We start from the raw sequence: 14,972 nt of genomic DNA, 5'->3' as shown, positions 1-14,972 counted from the left end.
TAAATAGATAAAGTCAGCTTTAGGAACGAAGGTGAAATTAAATTTTGCTTAAACTTTAAAGTGGTTGTTTATATGCAGTGAGAAAGAAATAAGTTAGTCCCTCAAAAAAACTGGCAATGTTTCTGTATTTGTTAAGAAAAAGGGTAGTGTTGGTCTGTAAAGAGAAAAACCGTGTCTATTGATACAGCTCTAGACGGATTAGGCCAGATTCACTCAGAAACAGAAAAGGTGTGAATAGGTTAGTTTAAGGGAAAGAAGATCTTTACCTGAGAAAACAGTTTTCTGAAATTCTACCAGAAATCTAACATTTAACCTCTCAGACTTAAGGGGATAAATACACCATCATTCATGATTAGGTCAATTTTCTATCTTGTGCTGTCTTTGGTCTACGAGGTACTTCACCTCACTAACAAATGATTTGTGGTTAACATGGGGTGGGTTTTTTAGGGCTATTTTTGAAAAGAATGTGACAAAATCAAGTTTCTGTTCTGCTCTGATGGATGTGTCTGGCAGCATGGACCTAAGGAGGCTGGACTGTCAAGGCCTCATTAAATCACTGCCAATCTTTCACCTGATGGTGACAATGCAAGGTTGAAGAAAGCCTCCGAGAAAGGAAAGCAAAACCTCACTGGCATTGTTCTATTTCCAACTTCCTAATAAATAGTGAGAAACAGCTTCATGGAACATAGCCAGTCATTTAAAATGAAGTTGCAAAGGCTATGTAGCAACATGGGAAATATTTAAGTGATAAAAGTAAAGTATATTAAAAATGATATACCCTATATAATTACAACCATGTTACAAATCCAGATACACAGGTGAAAAAAACTTACAAAAAATAACAAAATAATTTTATACAACAGGGTAGGTGATTTTCCTATCAAAATTTCTGAATTCTTATATTGGTTTTTGACTTCAAATACTAAAGATTACCCAAATAATTAACGCATATTAGAACAGATTTTGGAAGCATGGGAGGAGGAGGAACAACACAAGGAGGAAGAGGAAGAGGTGGATGAGGAGAAGAAGAGAATAAATTTAAAAACAGCCTACAATCCCACCACCTTGGGATAAGCCCTGTCCACATTTCACATATAGCCTTTGATAGTTACTGAGGGTAGACTCTACACATTTAATAAAATGAGACATCATACACACTCTTTTATTACAAAGTACCACACAAGCTGTTTTCCAATGCATCTCTTTCCATATTGATTAATAAAAAATACATCTATCTACACCATAGTTTTTAAGCGCTGAATTTGTATGAGTAAACCCATTATGATCAATCCCCTACTGTTGAAGTCTGGATTGTGTTTTCATGCTTAGAAACAACATTGCTATAAATATTTTTGCAACTAAATCTTTGTACGCATCCTTAATTATTTAATTTTCTTATGTGTGTTTGCTTGCTATTTACAGTTTTCTTTTGTAAAGTGCCTGTCTGGCACCTCTGCCTATTTCACCTGGTGTGTTTGCCTTTTTCGTAGTGATCAGTAATAGCACACTATATATTTATATATTATAATGGTGGCATACATTTTTTCCTATCATATAATTTTCACTCTAATTTAGTGTAGGATGCTTTCTAGTCAACTAAAACTTTTTATTTTCATGAAATCAAATTTATTAATCTTTTCCTTTATGATTTCTAACTTTGGTGCTATGCTTAATAAACATTTTTCTACTATTATAATAAAAAATAAAAGAAAAAAAGAACGATGAATGGTAAGAAAACATTATAAGCATAGTCTAAATGAAAACCCACCACTCGCTTAAGGCCTTGGCACAGTCTAGTCTCCAATTAGGAACATATACAATTTCAACAGATAATTACATGGTGATAATCTGTCAACCACTTTTGTTGGGTACCCACTGTATAAAGCCGTCGTAATACCTTACATTTCTATTGAGTGTGTTGCAAATGTGCAAAATGACACAATCCCTTGAAATGGAATTTGGCAATATCTAGACAAATTTCAAATGCATTCACCGCCTTCACTAATGCCATTTCTGGGACTTTATCCCACAGACACACAATACTTGCATGAACATAGTATGTATTTATGCATGATAACTAATACTTTTTTAGCACTTACTATATGCCAAGCACTGCTCTAAGCATTGTGCATATACTAACTCACTGCAATACTGTTTGTAATAGCAAAAAAACTGGAAGTACCCCAAGTTCCACTAGTAAGGGAACTGATTGAATAAACTATGGTACATTCAGACAATGGAAAATAATGAAGCTGTCTCGATATGGAAACATACTGATATGAAATGCCTCCAAGACATGCTGTTTAGAGGAGTGAGAGCAAGAGGCAGAGCAGGGTAATACGGCGTGTTACCTCTGCTGCACTAAACCACACTGCAAACATACAACGAAACTAACAGAAATGGTAACCTGAAAGAAGGGAAGGGGAAGGGAGTGGAGAGTGACAGAAATGGAAAAAAAGCCTTCTCTTTATATGCTTTCTGGTAATTTGATCTTGGAACAATGTGATTTTATCATTTGTCAAAAGAATTACACTTTCAAAAGCAAAACGAAACAAAGGCATATGCATAAATCTGTAGGAAGCTTCACTTCACAATGCAGTTTCACATCCACTGCCCTTGTTTTGATTTTAATCCTAAAACAATGCTACAAGGCAGGAAGGGTTGGTATGAATTGTCTAAAGTCCTGTAGCCAGTAAGTAAAGCCCGCATTCAAACCTCCGTCTTCAAATTCAGAGTCTTTTCCATGAGGTTCAGCTTCCTTCTAGAGAGTGCTCAGAGGCCAGGTAGTTACGGCTTAGGCAATAAATAACAGCACGTAATCTAGTTCAGGCAACTGAACTTCACCTGCTCACACATTCCACATCAGCAGTCATGTGCCCAGTTTTTGTGAGGTTTGCTTATAAGGTATTTTGTATCTTTAAATCAGAGATGCCATGTGTTCCCAGGGCATGCAGTGAGAAGACAGAGAACAGGTTGGGGTGGATGTTTCAAAAACAAAAGAGAGAGAGAGAAAGAAAGGGAACCGCAAGTGCCATTTATGAGACAAACATTGGACACTGATATGAGAAGAGGCTTCTTTTCCCTCCAGAGTTAACACAAAAGTTTGGCTATACGGTGAGTTTGGCTATTCAATTTCCTGAACCTTTCACTGATAAGAGAAAGGATACTCTTATAGCTTGGTATTACCTGTGGCTTTTTTTTTTTTCCTTTCCAGAAACAAAAGCTAGAGAGCTTACAGAGTGAAAAATATGGTAGGGAAAGAGGGCTGTTTTGGCTTGTGGGTTGTGTTTCTTTAAACCATCAAATCACAACCAAATTTAGTTATAGCAGAAGCACAGGCTACTAAAGAAGTGTCCTCTGCTAAGGAGTCCAGAAGAAGCCTGTCTACCTCAGGGCTGAGGAGAAATGGCAACGTACCAACCAGTCTGATTTCTCCTTTTCCTGGACCCGTGAGCACGACCCAGGCGAGCCTGAGAGCACACACAATTCTGCCAGATCTTGAACGATGGACAGGAGAGGCAAGTACAGATTTAGGTGTCATCCAAGGGTCTATTTTCTCACTGAAACTCAATGACTTCTCTCTGACCCCAAAACTATCATGACTCCTGTTTCAGGCAAAGCTTGCTTTTCAATCTCGAAAGCTCACACTATTTCTTGGCCTCATTCCTCAGATGTGCTGAAGCACGCTCCACATGCCAAGACCCCTCCTCAGCTACCCTTTCTCTGGCTGGCCTCCCACTTCCTTCCCAAAAAAAGTCGCAACCCTAACACCTTTCTTCAGACTCCACTCACCCTTGAAGACTCACTAAGGAGCCTTCACAGCTCAGTCACTCACCAGCCACCTTACAGTTTACCCCTAGAGTATGCTGCACTTCATCCCTATAATTAAAAACTACATGTGCGGCAAGATTTACAACCTCAATCGTCCCAGCTTCAATCCTCCTGCCCTCTCACTGCACCTAGCATTTGAAGGGATTAGTCCTGCTGCTGATGTGGCAGAACAGCATCCCCATCCCTCGTACAGTTTCCAAAACCTGCCTAAAGGCCTTTTCCCTGGACGCATCTTCTGACTGCTCTGCCGCAGCACGATTTACCACCACGTTCTCCCGGATGCCATCTAGTCCCTTGACTCCTTGCTAACCCCTCACCCACCTCAGCTTCAGTGTCTTCCTCCTGTCTCCCCTTTGTGGGGGCCCTCCCCAGTTCCCATTTCTCCGTCATCTGCCCCTCTTGGAGAAATCATCTCCTTTTCCTTTTCTGGGTCTACTTATCCTATATCTTACAGTCTGAGGAGCACACCATGAGTGCCGCTTCTGTCACATCATGGCCCTCTTCAAATCCCCTTCCTGCATCCCTGATGAAGAAGTATAAATTCCTTGGTGGGCCAGACATTCACTCCACCGTGGTCTGAGCACGGTTCCCTGCACCCCATCAATAAATGTGAGGTGATGCTCCTGCTAATGGTTTTTTTCCACAGCACTAGGTTTATTCACCTCCACTGCTTTCTCTCACGAAACTAAGCCCACAAGATGAGTTACTCATCCGGTAAACTGGTGATGTAGCACGATGGTTGCACTACAGTCCTGAATTCTTAAGAGGTCTGAAACTGGAAGCGAGGGCAGGTTAAACAGCTCTCCTCTAGAAGAGAAAGTTTAAGGGGCCTTCTTCTTGTTCTGCCTTCATTTGTCCATAGGTAATAGTAGCGACAGTCACAATGACAGCTAATATTCCGAACACTTCTTATATGCCTGGTACAGTTGTCGCGACAACCCGAGGCAGGTATGGTTATTATCCCTACTTTATAGATGAGAAGCATAAGGCTTAGGTAGGATAAATACCATGACCAAGGTTATACCGCCAATAGGTGGGACTGCCAGGACCTGGGCGGTCTGGCTCTGGGTTCTGTGCTTCACCTTTATCCTTCTGAAACTAATGCAAATACACCTTGGAGACGATCAGGTGAAAACAGTAGAAAGCAAACACATGGCACAAAACTCTACGATGAATATGAGGATATTTGTCCCTGAAACTTATGCCTGGTTACAGGTCAAGAGGAGCCCAAACTGTCCCATAGTTTGTCCCCTCTCACAAATGGTAGCCCTTCTTAGTCATACACTTTGATAAGGAAGCAGCGGTCGATCCGAGATCACAAGCTTCCTTTGTTTCACTCACTCACATGTACTATTTTTTAGCCCAAGTCATGCAGCCTCTTTGGTTAATAAAGATAGAGGATGAGAAGTCCCTTTGAAAGAACTCTGATACTTGGTAACAGCAGCACTTTTCCCAAGCTAGAAGAGACATGAAAACATTGCAGTGCAATAACAAATTTGTATCTTGCCCCCTTCCAGAAAGTCAGAAGCCTCTGTTTTTAGCTCATATAATTTTCTCGTTTCAGTATATTCAGCTCAATATTATCTATAATTTACATTACTTGTGCCAGAAATACAAAACTGAATTTCAAATAGGTCTGCAAATAACAGGTTATCTTTTATAGGTAATAAACATTTTTAGGAAGCTGCCTCTGTCAAACTAAGAAATCTGAGTCCGAATTCTATCTCTGACACAGTGCAATCCAAGTAAATCAAAACCTCTCAACAAGTTTCAGTTTTTTCACATAAAACATGGGCATAATCACCCATACTCCTATCCTGAGTTACTCTACCTTGATACCAGGAGGAAAAATAAATACAAACGCATCAGCAAATTTTGAATTCTTATGAAGCAAGATGCTATGAGCTACATATACTGAGTACCTCTGACAGAAATACAGAATACCCATTAAACTCTTCAGAGTTATGTAATAGCATACAGTTTGAAAAATGCTTTCATACATTATTTCATTTGATGGGTATATACAAACTGTAGGACATCATAAGGAAATAGAAATTACATGTTACTGATAGAGGAATGTGAAACCGTAAGGACTTAAATTACTTTCCAGGATCTACAATCAAGAAAGTAGTCACTGTCTCTCCTGGTTCCACAATATGATATTAGATGAAGGATATGAGGACTTTTTTTTGCCTAGCTTTGGACATACTGTCTCCAAAATCATATGGGATAGTTTGGCTGGTGAGGCTGGTTTTCCAGAAGTAGGAGAAGTCCAGATATAATCTGAATCAGCCACATAAATTTCTTTCTAGAGTAATCTCTAATATGCCGAAGTCTCTTTAATTGAAATCACCAAGAGACTCTCTTTTAGGAGAAAGTCTGAAAATTCCATTAAAATGAAATCAGGAACAGAGAGGCTACTTGTAAGAAAAGATGAAGAATATAGGTTAAAAACAAATTCAAATGTTCATGTATCTGAAAGGCACAACAGGAATTTGAAAAATGAAAAACTTAAAAAAAAAAAAAAAAAAAAAAAAAAAAAGAGGTTAGAGTGGGAGAGAGCCAAAGCATAAGAGACTGTTAAAAACTGAGAACAAACTGAGGGTTGATGGGGGGTGGGAGGGAGGAGAGGGTGGGTGATGGGTATTGAGGAGGGCACCTTTTGGGATGAGCACTGGGTGTTGTATGGAAACCAATCTGACAATAAATTTCATATATTAAAAAAAAAAGAAAAACTAATCTTGGTTCAAAATGAAAACTAGGAGAGACAAAATTTAAAAAAAAAATTTTTTTTAACGTTTATTTATTATTGAGAGACAGAGCATGACCATGGGAGGGGCAGAGAGAGGGGGAGAACCAGAATCCAAAGCAGGCTCCAGGCTCCGAGCTGTCACCACAGAGCCCAATGAGGGGCTCAAGCCCACAAACTGATATTATGGCCTGAGCCAAAGTCAGACGCTTAACCGACTGAGCCACCCAGGCGCCTGAGGAGAGACAAAATTTTTAAAAGAGATATTTTCTTTCAGTGACCACTGCAGGATGAAAATAATATTCTCCCTACCCTCACTTAAAGACTGTGTTATTTAGTATATTGAGAAACTAAATAAGAACCATGTTATGACAACTCCATGTTCAGAGCTCTGCTGTATCAGATTTTAAAACTAGAATACCATTTCATGACTAAGTGAACGCATTGGAGAAGTAAAGTTCCATAATAAGACTGGCTCATTAGGAGGAACATCCAAGAATTCAATTTATTGATGATCAGAAACACCTTGTTATATGCATGACAGAATGCCAATAATTATTGAAGCTGGGTGATGGGCACGTGGAAGTTCCTTAGTACTATTCTGTTTACTTTATATGTGCTTAAAAGTATCCATGATAAAAAAATAAGAAAAAGAAACAAACACACACATTATAAAGCAGCATGGACAAAATAATTCTGGAAAATTTGGGATATTTACATAGTTTTTTACTTGCTCAACTCACAACGTGCTAAATTTGAACATAAAACTTCACAAGATACCCCACCCTGCTCCCTTATTATTCACATTCCCAGCCATAAATGGTGCTCTAGGAGCCCAGTTTCCTGACATCAGCCATTTACATGATGTCTCCAATCCTTTATGGTTTTATATGTTCCCTCAACCACTAGTTTCCGATCACCAAAGATCATGAATTGTTCTGTTGTTCTGTTATTCCATGAGTGGAATAGAAGCTACAAGAACAGAGAAACTGAGAGGAAGTAGAGTTCAGTGGTTAAGAAAACTGGCTCTAGTGTCAGACTTTCTGGGTATAATTCTGGTTCTATCACTTATTATCTAGATGACCTGCCGCTTATTTTGGCTTGAAGAGCGTCCTCTTTTCAAGTGATTTTCTGACTAAGAGAAACACCAAAGGTTATTTCCTCTATTTTAAATTCTTAAATACTTTACAAACCATTTTACTCTAATAAGTCTACCAACTTCTCCAAATGGTAGGCAGTGTAACAAGTCCCAAGGTCTGTTCCCTTATCCAGTTGTGAAATTCATTTCTTTTTCTTTTTTTTAAGATTTTAATTTTTTTAAGTAAACGCTACACTCAACGTGGGGCTTGAACTCACAACCTTAAGATCAAGAGTCACATGTTCTACTGACTGAGCCAGCTAGGCACGCCCCCGCCTTTTCTGATACGATCCATAAACATACAAAACACACAGCTAAGTATTTTAAGAAGCAGGTGCAAAAAGAAAGCCTTGTTGGTAATACAACATGTTAGATATGCATCCAATTTTCAGTCCAGCTGACTAAGAATACTGGAATTCACCAACATGAAGTAACCCAATGGGCCCAGTAAGACAAGAATGAATTTCTCTTTTTATATCTCTTGTGGTCAGAAAGTACTTTTGTTCACTTGGGGAAACAGGACCGATGGGGAAGACCAAAGCCAGGACTGAGGAGAGGGCAAGGGCAGCATGCCTAAGTATCTCTGTTCTGTTTACATCTGGCTTGTATTATCAACACTGCTTTTTCAGAAACCATCAGTCTTAACAGGCAGAAATCCCAAAGAGAATAGTAACAAACTGTTAACAATGTTATCTACAGAAACAAAATCCCAGCATTGCTGTTTAAGGCTGTCATGTCTCCAGAGGGAGCACAAACAGAGCTTCTGCTTCACACATGCCAGCCAATGCCCACCAGGATGCCAGATAGGAGGGCCTCACTGGGGTAAACACATATTGCCAGCATAACAACATACTATACACACTCTCCTAAGGTCAGGCCAAGTATGCTAATGAAGTTAGATTTATGTTTTCTTTCCTTCCTTCCTGTTAAGTAAAAAAGAACATCACTAAGAAACACATGAAAATAATTTATTTATTTTGGCTTTGAATGAACTATTCCTTATTCCCCACTCCTCAATTTCTTAGCTTTTAGTTCTCCACTGAAATGCTTTGCTCTGCATAATCTCAGGCATTTTAGTTATTCAAGAACAACAACAAAAAAGTTAGTTTAATCTTAACTAGATAGCTGAAGATTTCACCAAGGATTACAGGCAGATCACAAGGATCAAGACCTCAGTTCTCTCAACATAATGGAATAAGTTAGCAAAAATAAAACTTTTGAGTAAGTAAAGAGGTATAGTTGAATGGGAAAAAAAATAATAGTGGCCCAGAATCCTCGTTAAGAGTATTTAGGTCCAAAGTAATAAAGGCAATAACTCACACTACACAGAAGAAAGCACTTGTCTGACTTTATGTGTTTATTCTCTCTTAAATGGATACTACCATGTAGTGTAAACCCTGAGAGGTTTGTTGTTGTTGTTGTTGTTGTTGTTGTTTTGTAATGCAAGTGCCTGACTTAGGCTTTGATTGCAATGGCATCCACTGCCAAGATGTTTATCTCAAATAAACACATTGTCAGCCACGTGACTAGAGAAAGAGCCAGGCCACCTCCCCCAACTGAGGCTCCTTTGTTTTAGAAATCCTAGTTGATTTCAATAACTGACCATTTAGGCCACTTGCTTCTTCTCTTCCCACGCTTTAAGTTCCTGCTCTTATGTTTTAAATTCACCAGTAAACAGTGAGCCTGCAAAACCCTAGTTTCCCATCCTCAATTCTATTTAAAGCAGAACCTCAGGCATGTGCATGCTCTCTGTCTACCTGTGACCTCAATGTCTGGCCCCACGTGAGCTGTGTAATTTCCAGGTTCTGTAAGCAATAAACTTTTACTTTTTCAAAGTTTCCTGATGGTTACCACTTAAGGGTATCCTGTAATCATAGTAAAAACCACAAGGGCGGTCAAGCCACGACACCGGCTATGGACAGGCTGAGACCAACAAAAAACACTACTATCTATAAATTGAGTGACTGTGACAGATGGAAAAATATCACAGAAGCAAGCCAACAGGTCCAGGCTCATCTAAACAAACCGTAACTTGAGTCCACTTCCTAGACACTAACCATTATGGACACAAGCCCAATTACAAGGGACCAAATTAGACCAAAAATGAAACAGAAGCTACAGAGGTCCATCTGGAGCAGTATCTTATGTTGTAAAATGTTACAAATATCAAATCCTTCCAAATTAAGACAAGCTATTCCTCTGCATCCATTTCTTAACTACTACCAATTTGCAGATGTAACTGAATTATGAGTGTCCGTTACTTTCTGCTAGGTTTGTTCAGGTTTCTACTCCTCTCCATCTGATCCCTATGTGTGTTTGTCTTAAAACAAAATTCATCATATAAGGAATCACCAATTTTAAAATATGCTGCACTTGGGGGGGTACCCAGGTGGCTCAGTCGGTTAAGGGTCTAATTTTTGATTTCGGCTCAGGTCATGATCTTGCGGTTCATGGGTTTGAGCTCCGCATTGGGCTCTGCGCTCACGCTGATGGTATGGAGACTGCTTGGGATTCTGTCTCCCTCTCTCTCTGCCCCTCCTCTAATATGCATGCTCTCTCTCTCTCTCTCAAAAATAAACACTGAAATATATTATACTTTAATTCACACCAGTTAATTTAATTAATAAGTGCCCACAATCACAGAATAACAGCAGGGAGATATGCAACTATCTGATGATGAACTGCACTAACAGCCCTGGTATTTGTTTACATATAAACACCGAGCTGCTGAGTTTCACAGCAGATCCTGGGGATGGTTAGTCAAAATCTACCAATGATCCTATCACGGGGAGATGAAAAGACTTGGAAAGACAAATTAAATGGCTTCCAGGTTTTGGCTGTCATGTATGGGCCCATGCTGCTGAATCACAGCACACTCAAGTTTAAAACTCAGGTTAACAGACTCTTCTAAGACAGTAGTTTGAAAATATAAATGACTGACGCCCCATCTGCTCACTTCCAAACCTCCACACCCTTTCTTCTCCATCTTTTACCTTTGGAAATCCTACGGCTCTGAAAAACATAGCTGGGAAATCACTATCTAAACATACAGGGAGGCAACAGGCAAAGAGCTGCTGAGATCTCTATTTTCTTTTTCAATAAGGATGTTTCTGGCTGATTCCTGATTGGTGGGATGTATGCTGAAGTTTGATTCTAAGTGTTTGGGTATCTACTGGATTTCCTACCTAATTCTTCTCAGTCTCCTAACTGGTCTAGTAAGCTGTGGTTATGATGTTTTTCCTAACCAGAATCCACTGACTAATGTTAAGAATATGGGCTGTGGGGGGGCGCCTGGGTGGCTCAGTCGGTTAGACATCCGACTTCAGCCCAGGTCACGATCTTGCGGTCTGTGAGTTTGAGCCCCGCGTCGGGCTCTGGGCTGACGGCTCAGAGCCTGGAGCCTGCTTCAGATTCTGTGTCTCCCTCTCTCTCTGCCCCTCCCCTGTTCATGCTCTGTCTCTCTCTGTCTCAAAAATAAATAAACGTTAAAAAAAAAATTTTTTTTTTAAAAGAATATGGGCTGTGGGAAAGAGTGGCTACAAAATGCCACCAGCACACACGTACAATACTTTATGGTGGGTTGCCACTTTGGGTTTGAAACCCTAAAAATTAAAGCATAAAAACACCTTAGAAGGCTTTGATTTACTATGAAAAACTGTCTTGAAATATATGGTCTCAAAAATTTGCAAGGATATACCCTAAACTGTTAGTCAATGGTGATCTCTGGCTGATATCACTATTAGGAATTTTTATTTTCTTCATTTTGCTTATATATCTATTTATTTTTCTCCAACTCATATTACCTATTACCTGTTAGCTTTTAGCCTAATTACTATAATGTCCTTATGACTTCTGCCTGGGTTTTGATTTGTCAGAATAGAGCAGTTCTAAACGGTAACCAGAGAGCTCCTCTGCTCTTTGGACTTCTAAGGACTCTCCAATAAATGCCTAAAGTTTCTTGCCAATCCTATTCTCCCACTCAGAAGGCTTTAACTTTCTAGAGAGCGCAGTAGGTGAAAATACACCAAATAGCATTTGGTCATTGGTCAAGTGATTCTGGTACAAGATCTAGAAGGGTCAGCATGGTTTAGAATGAATGCTAGCACATATTGGTGTCAGAGATAAACTGTGGGTTCTGGCACACCATGCTGGTCACAGGGATCGTGGGGGCACACCAGATCCTTAGATTTTCCATAGAATAATCTAGCTAATAGACTAATTACTGAAAAATACTCCACACTAGTGCAGCTTTTTACTCATATGTCTTAGGAGGCAGAGTAGCACCGACTCCAGTCAACCCCGAGTTAGTATTATCAGATTAAGCTCACCTTTGTGGCCATGATCTTCACCCCATGAATTCTCCACTCTCCATTTCACAAATGTACCATCCTGATCATCCTGCAAAAAAGTGGATAACAGTGTATGGTCTGAAACTAGATCCCTCCTGCTGAGGTGTCACATAATTTTAGCTCTTCTTCAGCCACTTAGAAGAAACAGCCTTCTCTATACAGCCATGATCTACATGACCAGGGCCAAATATTCTCTACTATAACTAAAGGGATACTCTAATAGAAATGGGGTTTAACTCTCGAGGTAAAAATGCAAGAAATCTAATAAATACTATTTTCTCCATTACACTGTAGTCTATACTAAAAATAAGCATAATAAAATGCTCCTTGGCTGAAAATACAAAATATTAAATTACTAAAAGTGGTGAATACCATCTGAAGACGGGGACCCTTGCTTTTAATCAATTAGCATTCTTTGTAAAGGCTTCCCACTATATTGATTATAGAAATGATTCTAAGACCTAGTCAGAGTTTTAAAAAGAAAACAAATATATTTTCATCATACAGCCTAATTTTCTCCTTAGGGGAACCAAGTAATGATACTCTCCAAATGTGCACTTTTACTGATTCAGTTACACAAGTACTGAATTTAATACAATACAGATTGAATGGCAAAGCAAAAGGACTATTTTCATAAAACAAAATCCAGATGGTTCTACCGTTCTCCCTCCTCTATCTTCATTAATAAAATAAACTCAATTATAATCTTCTTAAAGGAACAATGACACTTACCATGATAACCTTCATTTATAACCTTTACTATAGTGACACAGAAAGGGACAAGAGGAAGGCTCCATTTGGGAAAAGACTTTATTCTTTTATGTTTACCCAGGGCATTTGCTGATGTCAAAACAACTTAAATCTTTGTAGCATGAGAAGAAGAGTTGGCTACTGCATTATCTCCTAATGATTTCATCTGTCAACTCCCACTTGCATATAACTGCATGAGTCTCAGCTACATGGGATTTGACTCTACTCTTGGCAGTTTTCTTAGATCTCAGTAATTTTCAGTCTCAGAAATAGCCAAAAATCAAATCAACAAGTTTCAAACACCCTTATCTGTACTACCCCTGCATCGCAGCCCTAGGTACCTTCAAAACCACATAATTAAACTCTACATTCTGGGGCTCGCCTATTAGATGTGTGTTCTGGTTTTCTACCCCCCTCACTGTAGAATATATTTATTTTCCTTTTAAATATCTGTATTAGATCTGTTAGAATCTGTATTACCTAGGGTCATTTATTACAATGAGTCTGCAAATGTCTCCTCTCCTTTCCTTTGCCAATGAATTCCTGCATGGCCTACATACAGCTGTTCTCTATGTCATCTACAAATATAGAATAATACCTGGACCTCCCTCATAGGGATTCCAAGAAATCAGCAACAAGAAAGATATCCCAGAGTGTAGCTACTAGCGCTTATTTTTGTATAACCGTTCAAATGCAGTGCAAACTAGTTTTGGCAGTCAAACCCCAAATTGGAGGGAAGAGAGAAATCTCAATATAAAATTCCAGTTATGATAATATAAATTCTGCTTTATACTATTAGCACATAAAGTGGCTCCATTTCCCTGAGGAAAAAATGACATCTTAATAAACCATACCAATCAAAGAATGGAAGTTCCACAGAAAATGACATAGTATGTATGATTTTTATTTCTGAGTAAGTATGTATGATTCTTAGTTCTGAAAAACAGGAATATCACACAGATGGAAACTGATAAAAAGCTGAACCTCTCCTGGAAATTACAGGCTTTTCATTTATTTTTGTCCTTTAATAATCCTCTAAAAAATTTAAAAATTTAATTTAAGGAGCTTCACGAAATCCACCTTTATTTATAAATCCACTAAATTTTACAATATAGCAGTCCAAACATACAAATATGAACTCAATATTTTATTCTAAGTATTTTAGTATTTTATTTAATTTTGTATTTCATTCTATTTTTTATAGTATTTTATGAAAAGTTCCTTCTAATGTTTTGCTTCTAATGTCAAGGTAGTTATTCTGTGACTTTCCAGTGATTTGGCTACAAAAAGAACATTTCTGCTATGATGGTAAAGAATTAAAGTAGTTTGAAGCCTTTTTTTCCTTTGATCACTAGCACAGGAGTAAAATATACACTTTACAGCCTAGAAATGGGTGAGCTTATTTGTGAAAGATAAAATTTCAGTTACTGTTTCCAACACTGTGTCCTAGAAATAGTGACACTACTTTTCACAGTATTTCATAGGAAATTCTAAATACTTTATATTTACATTTTCCTGAATAGCTGTGCATAAATCCAGTAATGGGCACAAAATCCTCAAATTACTGTTCCTGAAATTTTACTGCAGAAGAATCTGAATGACAAATGAAAAGAAGGTAAGTCTAAAAACATAAGTCATCAAGATATGAACATAATTTAATTCCTTATAAATAGAAGTTATTTTATTTATAAGTTAATTCCTTATAAATAGAAGTTATCTTCTCCCCCAGGTTCTCTTGCTGATTTCTCTTCACACCAAGAACTTCCAAAGTCACAAAAAAGCTGTTCCTTCCCTACTCTCTTTGACCCAAATTCTGCTCCTCATTGAAAGTTCCTATTTTTATTACCTCTGAGCAGGCAGCCAAACCCCAAGTGACGCGAGTACAATGTTTTACTTGGAAGTTAACTTTTAACAGAAATCACATGAATGAAGCTCTCTTGGATAACAGTCTACAGGAGAATGTAGGTCCATCTGTGCAAACACTGCAGTAGGCATGCTGAGGGTCATACCTTCTCTGAGACAGCAGTGAAGGTCATGGCGTGGGTCATAAGTGACTCACCAAAAGTCAACCTCTCAGCTTTATTCATGTTCTTCAAGGAGACACCAAACACTAACTCATGATCATAGCTGTAAAAAGAATGGTAGTACAGAATAA

The 14,972-nt window shown here is 38.6% G+C and overlaps 1 protein-coding gene across 2 annotated transcripts in view; it reads right to left on the bottom strand.

Annotated features, from left to right (window-relative positions):
- Nucleotides 1-14,972, bottom strand: part of BLMH (bleomycin hydrolase) — a 46,376-nt gene that overhangs the window by 3,916 nt on the left and 27,488 nt on the right. The window contains exons 10-12 of one of the 2 annotated variants that reach the window (XR_006211052.1): nucleotides 14,827-14,944; nucleotides 14,327-14,410; nucleotides 12,047-12,116 (exon numbers count right to left, since the gene is read on the bottom strand). Coding sequence is in view for 1 of the 2 variants with exons in the window: in XM_042966016.1 (XP_042821950.1) it covers nucleotides 12,047-12,116; nucleotides 14,827-14,944 (188 nt within the window). In the remaining variant the exon portion in view is untranslated. Of the gene's footprint in view, nucleotides 1-12,046; nucleotides 12,117-14,326; nucleotides 14,411-14,826; nucleotides 14,945-14,972 lie in introns of those variants that run through there. The other variant, XM_042966016.1, reaches the window with a different exon arrangement.

Source organism: Panthera tigris, chromosome E1 (assembly GCF_018350195.1).
Source record: "Panthera tigris isolate Pti1 chromosome E1, P.tigris_Pti1_mat1.1, whole genome shotgun sequence".
NCBI classification, from domain to species: domain Eukaryota; kingdom Metazoa; phylum Chordata; class Mammalia; order Carnivora; family Felidae; genus Panthera; species Panthera tigris.
Note: the sequence above shows the minus strand (reverse complement) of the source record. Positions and strands in the feature narration are given on the sequence as shown.